At 38.6% G+C, this 11162-nt stretch overlaps 1 protein-coding gene across 1 annotated transcript; it reads right to left on the reverse strand.

Annotated features, from left to right (window-relative positions):
- Positions 1–443: 443 nt before the first annotated feature.
- Positions 444–11158, reverse strand: LOC106876753 (solute carrier family 15 member 4; the record flags this gene model as incomplete). The annotated part of the gene is made up of 7 exons (XM_014925441.1): positions 444–604; positions 1364–1625; positions 1908–2030; positions 2301–2475; positions 2632–2755; positions 4204–4384; positions 10685–11158. Coding segments are annotated over 7 exons (1485 nt in total), but the record flags the coding sequence as incomplete, so codon positions are not given.
- Between the last annotated feature and the right edge of the window lie 4 nt (positions 11159–11162).

Here is an 11162-nt window from a genome sequence, read left to right on the forward strand (position 1 = left end):
TGGAGCTGCACTAAACTATTTTGAGATGCAAGCCGTTTGATGCTTTAAAAAAAAATCATATCTTTTTAGAATTAGGTAATAGAAAAAATTGTATTAAAAAGTTGCTAGAAATATTTTGTTTATTGTAGAATTTTAACCCTTTCGTTACCAACCTGGCTGAAACCGACTCTGGCTCTGAGTACAAATATCTTGTTTTCATAAGTTTTGAATTAAAATTTTCCACCAAACCTTAGTCACAATTTATGCTCCTAATACTAAATGAGTGATAACTAAGTTATTTTACTAAATTCTTTGTGATATTTAAAATTAATTGAAAGAAACACAGAGCATCTCAACATAAATACGATAATGAAAGGGTTAACTAATTTATTGCAGATAAATTTTAGCAAGAAAATCTTATATGGATTCCCCCGCCTCCCTGCCAAGGGTCATATGGACCCTAGTTGAGAACCATTAGTTCAGAGCATAATGGAATTAATGGAAAGATCAAAAGTTTGTTTCTTACCTGCAACACTTGCAAAGACTTCACTGATTCCAAGAAAGGCGTATTGTGGAACTTGGTAGAAGATGCTCATGTCTGCAGCATAGAATTGATCATGTTGCCCTGGAATGGTATATACGGCATATATAAATATTCTTTTGTTCTATTTACTTGTTTCAGTCATTTGACTGTGGCCATGCTGGAGCACTGCCTTGAAGGATTTTTAGTTGAAGAAATTGATCCCAGGACTTATTCTTTATAAGCCTAGTACTTACTTATTGGTTACTTTTGCCAATCCACTAAGTTACAGGGACATAAACACACCAGCATTGGTTGTCAAGCGAGGACGGCAGGGACAAACACAGACACATAAACGTGTGCATGCATGCACACACACAAACTTCTTTCAGTTTCTGCCTACCAAATCCACTCACAAGGCTTTGGTCAGCCTGAGGCTGTAGTAGAAGATGCTTGCCCAAGGTGCCACTCATTAGGACTGAACCCGGAACCATGTAGTTGGAAAGCAAGCTTCTTACCACACAGTCATGCCTGTAGATCTTCCAGTATCCCTGTACACATATATATACAGAGAAAAATGTATGCATCTAGAGAAGTCTGTCTTGCACAGAATATAAATGATAACAGGAATTAAAAGATTGAGTTTTACTAGTCCAACAGCTGTTTCTGGGGGCTTGCTGGTCTGGAATAATGATAGTAACTTAATTCCATCATCTGGTAATACCGCCTCCATCTTCAGGGGAGAATTTTACATTTGAGGTGTTGACAGGATGGCGTTTAAAGATGGAATGATTATGTACACACACACACACAGCCATATAATAATACACACACATATATACAGAGAAAAAGATGTTCACTTACCCAGAGTGCCAATGGTCTGCTCAATAATGTGACACTGGCATTGGTATTTGGGGTCGTAGTAGACAGTTTGCAGCCGAAATAATTCCACCACACCAGCAGCAACCATTGCAAGGACTGCGAATATCATACCAGTGGTGATGCGTTGAGTCAACGAGAACGAATAACCCACGGAGTCAAACCAAGGATAGATGACTTTTTCCATGAGAGGCAAGATCAAGAATATGAGGAGAACATCACAGAGGGACAGCCAGGCTACGGCTACCTGTTGGAAAGGTGAAATGTGGGGGTTTAGAATACTGTCATTACTGTGGAGTATATTGCAGAAAGAGAGGGTGAGAGAGGGAGGAGGGAGACAGACAAAGTGTGATAAAGGGAGGTATGGAAGGAGGGAGAGGGGAGATGGAAGGAAGGAGAGGGAGAGATGGAAGGAGGGAGGGAGAGAGAGACAAAGTGAGATAAAGAAAGAGAAAGAGAGATGAAGAAGCCTTAACACAGTAAATGTGATACAATAAAAAACAAGATGGAGAAAATAAATCACACTAACCTTTGGATAATTAACTTCTGATGCTTTTGTGCAATTATAGTTATGATTTTGTAAGACTTTCGCAGTGCCATTTTGCATTGAAAGCCTCATGTGCAGCCCCTGCACTAAAAATGTTGTCTCCATCTTAAGGAGAAAAGGGAAAAGAAAAAAACAGAAAAATCAGAGTTTGCAAAAATAAACAAAAAAAAGTGCAAGTTTTATATCCAACTTAATGTGGATGTCAGCAACAGAGACCAATAGAATAAGTATCGGGCTTTAAAAAAATAAAGTAGTGGGGTCAGTTCACTTGACTAAGAATTCTTCAAGGTGGTGCCCCAGCACGGCCACAGTCTAATGACTGAAACAAGTAAAAGATTTTTTAAAATGTTAGCATATTTTATGTTAAAGACTCACCTGAAAATACACCATCCAGTAGGGAATTAAAGCAATGAAGAAGATAAAAACTTTCCCAAGAGCCTTTACATCGTTCACCAGTGAATCATGGAAACGCCCTCCGTAACGAACTTTCGAATAATCCAAAAAGCTCTTCTTGTGCAAATTATCCTCGATTTGATCCAGTTGGGAATTACTGAAAGAAATTTTGGAACAGAAGGTTACATTTTGCTTACAACGGATGATTTAAGTGAATTGAGGTAAGCTTAGGGGCATGGAAATTTGTATGTAAAATGTAGGACTTTTTTTTATCTTTTACTGGTTTCAACAAATGATTTGTAAAAGGACTTACTAGGAATTAAAGGTGATCCGCTTCTGTTTGCACTTGCGTCTGTTGACAAAGGCATTGTTTATAATTTGGTAAATATTAATAAGAACACTTCCATTTGGCGGGGAAACTTTATAACAACATCGACCTGGAACAATATTGAAAATATATTGCAACACTAACAACAACAATAATGATTACCACAATGATTACACACACACACATATATATATATATATATATATATATATATATATATATCAGGCATGTGCTTTTTTCAGTTACCATCTACAAAATCCACTCACAAGGCTTCGGTCAGCCTTAAACTGTAGTAGAAGGCAAGGTGCCACACAGTGAGACTGAACTCAAAACCATATGTTTGGGAAACAAACTTCTTAGCACACAGCCACACCTAATTATATTTCATGATAAGTCTTGTAACGATGGTAATTATCCAACAATACATAGAATTGGAATTTTCTGTGAGTCATATTGCCTCAATAAACTTGACCCACTTCAGCAAAAGATAGCTTCAAATGTAACACTCCTAAATAAAAAACAAATTGGTATATAAAACTAATTTCGACAGTAAAGTGTAACTAAATTTTGAGTAGAAATACCTAATTTCCAATGTAAAAAGGTTATAATTAAGATTTTGATCTTAAATCCTTGCAAAAGTCTTTAATTTTAAAATGAACACTTAAAAATTTTCTTACAAAATGAACACTTATAAACTTATAAATTTTTATGATCTTTGAATGTTGGGCCTCACAGAGGAAAGGGACAAGGTGGTGAAGCTTGATCTTTGAATGTTGGGCCTTACGGAGGTGATGATAAGTGACCAAGACCTTTGGTGCTATGCAGTGCTCGAGATGACTCATCAAGCCAAATGAAATCATAGTCGTGGCTGTTGCCAGTTCATGTTAATAGCACCTGGGAAATTATGGTCAAGGTCTTTGCTGGGGTCATTCACATCCACCTACTTTGTAGCAAGGTGGTGAGGGAAAGCATCTTGTTTTGTTCAACATCCTTTAAACATTAAGACAGTCTTGCAGATTTTTGTAGCCTCAGATATCATTGTCATTAGTCTATCAATTAAGGAGTTGTATTCTCTCCCCAAGATCCCAAGTTCAGCCAAACTTTGCGCCAAACATGATGGTATGTAGCCAGTTGCTCCAATAATGATAATAAGTATGAAACTGAATGTGTATCTCGGGAACTGGATTTGCAAACTCCTTATCAATGGGCCAGAGATGTCCTCTTTCTCTTGTATTTTTCTATGTACTATCTTCTCGATGAACAGGTCCATTTTTATTTCTGTTGTTCTGATAAACAGATTTTACCTTTGCTCCTTCGGGAGATATCTGTATCAGCTCTTATTTCATACCTCTCCTAAAGTTCATTAGCTATCCTAATTATGTTGTTGATTTCCTAATTATGCTGTTGGTCTCAAGGTTGCAAACTTGGGCAAGATAGTTACTGGTCTCTTTCCTCCGCTGCAGATGTGGTCAAACCGTCCAACCCATGCCAGCATGGAGAACAGATGGAAAACGATGACGATGATGATAACACACATACAAACAAGTACTAACTCACCTGCAACAAATACAAGAAATCCCAATGCCAGTGTTCCAAGAGCTGCAGCAAAACCATAGAAAAAGGAAAAATACTGCTGTATAAAAGTCAGCACTCCAAGACCGATGAAGGCACCAATATTCAAAGCCAGGTAGAACCAATTGAAAAAACTCCTGATGTTCACAGGTGAATTGTTTTGAACCTGGAATTACAGAAAAACAATTTTTTTTTTTTAGATGATTCAGTTTAATTAATATCCAAATTTAAATAATGCAACATGTATACCATGAAAGTACAGGGACAGTGGATTTTGTCTGACATATGAGGTGCAGGGGGGGGGGCTGTAGGGTGAAGTTAAGTTCCACTGTGTGGCACCTTGGACAAGTTTCTTCTGCTGTAGCCCTGGGCCAACCAAAGTCTTATGAGTGGATTTAGTAGATACAAAAAGAAAAAGATAAAACTCATTCCCCAAGTCATATAGACTCATAAAGCTGGTTTCCTGGTTTCTGAAGTGTATATATTCCCCCTCCTGGATAGGACGCCAGTTCATTACAGGACTTCTCACTTTTGCTCGCTGAGTGGAATTGAGTAACATGAAATGAAGCGTCTTGTTCAAGAACACTGTGCATCACCCGGTCCCAGAATTAAAATTACAATCTTACAATCATGAGTCCAATATCCTGACCACTAAGCCATGTGCCTCTTGGATTTAGTAGAGGGAAACTGAAAGAAGCCTGTCATGTGTGTATGTATGTATGCATATGTGTGTGTGTGTTTCTTTGCCTTGTGGGAGCAAACCCATCAAACCCTCACTGCCATAGACACCAAAGAAAGAAATTGATGTTTTCGGATATGTCAGATCCAGAATTCTCAGGATCTGCTAAATTATTATATATTCCTTTAATTCAAAAATTATTTTTTATCCATTGAAGGCCATTTTTATCTCAACCCCCAGTCTTAATAAATTCAAACACACCATTTTAAATTTGGAGGAAATGAAAATACATTTTAAACATTCCATCTAATGTTTTGTATATAATTACAAGGTACATAAACTGTTTTCTGACACTGTAACAAAGATAATATCTATTTATAGAATGAATTTTCATCTTGATAAAAACCAAAACAAAACATAACGAAGAGAAAAAAAAAAACAATACGTAATTACTATCAATGCCAAATTTAGTTCCTGATTACTCCTTATCAAGGAACAATACATTTAGCCAAATTCTGCAGGATTTAACTGGATGCTGGTTGATATGACAGCCAATGTGAATGTACTTATAAAGAATATATAACACAATATTGCAACCACAGAAAAACTTAACATTATCATAATGATTTTAACTCTTTCTTGCATATCAGTTGACTGAGACGATAGAGAGATGGCATTTATTTCCGGCCATTGTCTCTAGTCTTCTTGAACAAAATACTTCATTTTACGTTGCTCCGATCCACTCGAGAGTTTGTGCAACGGATTAGCATCCTGTTCAGTAAGGAGTGTTGTGGTTTTGGTTACTTATATGGTATGGGAACTGAATAACTGACCCAGTGAAGTCTAGGACTTGGGTCAGTACTTACTTCACATCCTCCAGTATGGCTGGTCACACAGGGCCGAGGAAAAAGTGGGCAGAATTGTTAGGATGCGAGCTGGCAGAATCGGTAGCATGCTGGGCGAAATGCTTAGCAGTATTTTGTCTGCCGTTACGTTCTGAGTTCAAATTCCGCCGAGGTCGACTTTGCGTTTCATCCTTTCGGGGTCAAAGAAAGAAAGTGATGCCTTCAGACATGTCAAATCCAGAATTCTCAGGATCTGCTAAATTATTATATATTCCTTTAATTCAAAAATTATTTTTTATCCATTAAAGACCATTTTTTTCTCAACCCCCAATCTTAATAAATTCAAAGACACCATTTCAAATTTCAAAAATTCCTTTGTCTGTCCTTGCTTGTCCCCTCTATGTTTAACCCCTTGTGGGCAATAAAAGGGGGGGGGGGAAGTAACTCACTTTTAAGGGTTTAGGCAGATTTATCTATCCTTTTTCTTTTAGATGGTTCTAAAATCCTTTTCTAAATTTTTAATATATAAATTTTTGCTAATTTGGGATACACCTCGTTACCTTCACTTTTAATTCCCTCATTTAACGTCCGTTTTCCCTGCTGGCATGGGTTGGACGGGCAAAATATGCACCTAATTCAATAGAATTATGAAGGTTACTCTGATTACCATGCATAAAATGCAATACATACATACATACATATATATATATATATTGTAGATTAGGTAGGCATAATTCGCCCCTGCTTTTCAATCTCAGTATTTAAGCTACGCATAGTACTGCTGTAGTACATGTGCTGCGTACATTTCTACAGCCCCCGCTTTCTTTACGTGCTACAAAAGCAGAAATAGATCTGCCTTCAACTCAGTCGAGCGCCTGTGTTTCCTCTTTATATATTTTGTGTTTTACTACATAAAGGTCGCCGAGAGCCTACCCTGATTAATAACTGACAGCACGTGCCTGACACAAACACACATAGCTCGCCTCCCTCCATACATTTTTGAACAGCTGAGAGTGAGGATCCGCTTGTAGTAAGCAGAATATTGAGTTGAGAGCAATGACATAATAATGTACTATTAGAACGTGATTATGCCAGTAGCTAGCAGGCCGACTGTTAGAATGCTGTTCGCGATATGGTAAACACTAATAAACAAACATCGATTTTCCTTCCACCACAGGCTTACATCAGAGTCGGGGGGGGGTGAGCAAACGAGAATGTGTAGGTAGATTCCATGCGTTTTTTCTAGAATTTTTGCCCTGCATGTGAAATTAAACATCTTCTGACTGTCCGTTATATGGAAACTGAATACATACCGTCCGTGCGCGCGCCCGTGTATGTATGGGGTAGGGTGGATGCTATAATGATTGTCTACTTGAAAGATTCGCTGCTGATCCACAATTAGTAACTTTTGTTCAGTCGATATTTTTAGTATATTCAAGAGACACCGACAAAATAAACCACATGCATATGTGCGTATGCTCGAGGGAGCGTGAGTGTAACGGAGAGAGAGAAAGAATAAGAGAGAATTAGTGTATAATTAAGTATGTATTCACCATTTGTTTATTCCTGTCACAACCGACACTTCAACATGTGTGTGTGTGTGTGTGTATTGTGTATGTGTAAGTCAATACGTGACCGCGTTAGATCACTTCTTAGGGTCAAGTGTTCCAGTAGTTCCTGTGGGAGAGTGGATAAAGTGTTGTACAGCGCTGGGCGGAAGTAAAGAATGGAGATGACCAATAACCATCAGCATTTCGGGTTTTTTCCCCGTCTTTTATACGAGCCAGACTTTGCACATTCTGTGAACATCCCCCACATTCTGTGTCGCAATGAATATCCCTAAGAACTACGTCAAGGGTTCCTTGTTGTTTGTTATCGACATTAAGGACTTGCCCAACTTTCCCAAATATTTTTGGTGTCATCTAAACAAAGGAATGCCCTGCAGTTACTAACCACTGTGGGCAAGCCATTAATGTAGATAACAAACAATAAGGGCCCAAGTACCAACCCTTGTAATACACAACCTGCTAACAGGGCCATCTTAGCAGCATTATAGGCTCCTGAGCAAATCAATACACTGAACTCTATAGTATTTCCTGACAGCAAGCCACAACATACAAGGATCAGTATTGGGCCCCTAAACCCATGAGGGACCCCAGGGTAATCAATGCACTGGATACTATAGTATTTAATGACAGCAAGACACGACATGTATAGATCATAACTGGGCCCCTAGACCAATTAGAGCCCTCAGACAATTCCCTGTACTGGACAGTATAACATTTATTTACTGACAGCAAGCCACCACATACAAAGATCAGAATTGAGCCTGTAGACCTACGAGACCCCCTAACAGCTGTCCATTGTGCCTGTGCCTTAAGATGGCTCTATTCATTACACCCATCCATGTTGATGGTTCCCCAATTACAACAATTCCTGGTTTTGATCCAAACCAAGAATATCTCTAACTCTGACGTAATTTTTCAGTTCTTCCAGCAACCTTCTGAACGTGGGCAGCCAAAACCCATCCTATGCCACTGGAATTCATATAATATCCAGGGAACACAACTATTATATGAACTGTACCCAGCCACTTAATATTTGTTAAGGAGTAAAAAATAAGGGTATCTTATGATTATAGTTTTATCCCTCTAATTCCCAAATACCCTTGATGTTACTATGCTGTTTGTGTGCGGAACTCTAGTCAGCTCTGATCAAGCAGACTTAAGCTAATAAGCATGCACATAGTAAACCACATCAACGGCACCCCTCGCTATAAACATTTAGCAACTTATGAAACCCCTTAATCAGTTGTGGTATTATCGATCTGCCAGAGATTAAACCAAATTATCACTAAACTGATTATGTTCCTTCAAATGTCCGTTTATCCTTTCTACAGATTATGAACTGTGGAGGCCATAATCTTTCACACGACAGCTGTTAGATTTACTGGTTGATATTTGCAAAGAATCCCTTCTCCGTCCATTCTTGTAGCTCACGGTGATGTCAAGTCTTCAACAGCCTCTGAGTATGGACTGTTCATGAAAAATTAATATCTAACTCCAGTGGGGCACTGAGTTGGCAGAATCATTAGCACACCAGGCAAAAGGCTTAGTGGAATTTCATCCGTCTTAACGTCCCGAGTTCAAATTCTGCCGAGGTTGACTTTGCCTTTCACCCTTTCAGGGTCGATGAAATAAGTACCAGTCATGTACTGAGGTGAATCTAATCAACTTGACCCCTTCCCCAAAATTGTTGGCCCTGTGTCAAAATTTGAAACCAATGTTTAACTCTAGTGGATCCAGAAGTAACTCTAATACAAAGTCGCCTGCTGGGCCCCTTCTCTAAATATAAGTTTAGCATCCTTGAATTTTGAGAGGACTTCAGTGAGGTAGAGTCACTATGTACGGTAGCCAAATTAGTCGCCCTCTTACTTAAATATAAGTTTCGAGACTACCCTGTGACAATCTGTACACCGTACGCTACGCTACTGGATCAACCACTACCACCACCACACGCTCCATCATCCCAGAACCCGAAATTAATGTTGTTCCGCCTTGTTAAATTTCTCCTGGACACCTTCGTCATTGTTTCTTTCTTAAAAGCCCTTGAATACTGCTATGCTTTAGATCAGTAAATTTACTCCTTTTCATTTTAACAACGTGCCTTGTTTATCTCAATTATTGATAACTCCGTAATCTATCTTGTTTCTATCCGAGGTATTTTCTCTACCAAGGTCTGTTGTGCGCACACCACTTAAAGTTAATTGTTTTCGTTGTTAAAATAAATACTTACGATTGATATACTGTAGTTTATTTATCAGCTAACAAAGCTGTGACATTATATACGGCCAAATATCAGCGTAGTGCGAGTTACAACCCGTGGTATTTTGAGACCAATTACGCATCTGACATACAGCATAACAAAGCGTGCAATAATTGATGTAATCCGCAAAGGACTTGTTGAAGTAATAGACGATGTACACATATATATTTCCGTTTCTTCAATAACGACTTTCACATGATTATTAAAGTGGCCAAGCATGGGCTGATGCGCAGAGTGGACCAAAGCAGGTGACCACTTTATATGTGTGTTTGCTAGCGGGCGGCCAAAACCAACGCAACGCCTTTACGCTTGATATGATAGTCAAGGAACACGACTAGCAAACGAGCTATATCTGGCCCACATAATATTTGTTTAGGGGCAAAAAGAGGGATACCATATGGTTACGGTTTTCCTATTCTAATTCCAAGTACCCTTGATGTTATTATGGCGTGAGTGTGTGTAATTACAGTAACTCCTGACTGAGCAGACCTAAGATATATAACCTTGTATATAGGTAGTAGCTTAAACAGCCAAGTACGGGTCACAGATCCGCCAGTCCGGATATACTTGTCTCTACGCCTAATTGAGGACCACACTAAAATCCCTGACATAAAGTAAGTTTATAGTATGAAGGTCTAGTTTTGACAGAATGTTTAAAGGTTTTTGAGGAAAGCCTAGCAGAGTCACGCAGAAGGAACTAGATCGAGGTGTGGTTAGTTACTGTTGCCCTGTGAGGGTGTGCTTTAACTGGAAATGAAAACAATACAAACGAAGAAATCCTGACAACTAAAAATGTACAAGGAACTTCTTCAACAGTTTTCAAATTCGAATAAGTGACAAAAGAAAAACACAGGAAGTGTTTGTTTTGTTTATTTTTGCTCTTAATCTCTTGACATAGATATGATTTCAGTGTGCATTCAGGTGTGGCTATTTATTTACTAATTGTTTTGTAATTCGCAGTTAAAATACAGCAAAAAAAACAAAAACTTTCTCTTTCTTAAAGTTAGGTAAGTTTGGTAGAAGTAATCCAGGGGTCGATCAAGCGAAGCTCTGGTCTTTAGAAACAATATTAGAAATTAAAATTTTATGTTAGTAAAATGTGAAACATACAACGTACCTGGTCAGCGCCAAAAGGAATGATGTTAGCTTTGAAGAATCCGATTCCAACGGCAGCAGTGGTTAAAATGAAGAAAATGGGAAGTGAACAGTTTTCCTCGAAGAGATTTGGAATGTGCATACTGCTGTTCCGTGTGTGGTTGGGGCAGAAATTATAGAAGACGTTCTTCTTGCCATCTTTGTGGACGGGTGCCGCGACGAAAAGAAGGAAGAAATAACCAATAACATAGATGAGGAAGGAAAATAAAAGTCCTTTAAAGCGTCCGAGGAGGGTATCAGCGATGAGACCCCCCAGCAAAGAAGTAATAAAAGACAGGCCCAGAAAATAGAAGGAGAGAGACGAAGCATTGTAAGCATTCCAGTGAAGCGGGTTCTCGTTTAGAAAAAGCACCAAGTTCCCTAAAAGACTGTAAAAAGCGATTCTTTCACAGGCCTCCACAATTAAAATCGCAGCACAAGAGGTTCTCGTTTTGCATTTC

The sequence above is a fragment of the Octopus bimaculoides genome, chromosome 25 (assembly GCF_001194135.2).
Source record: "Octopus bimaculoides isolate UCB-OBI-ISO-001 chromosome 25, ASM119413v2, whole genome shotgun sequence".
Taxonomy (NCBI): Eukaryota; Metazoa; Mollusca; class Cephalopoda; order Octopoda; family Octopodidae; genus Octopus; species Octopus bimaculoides.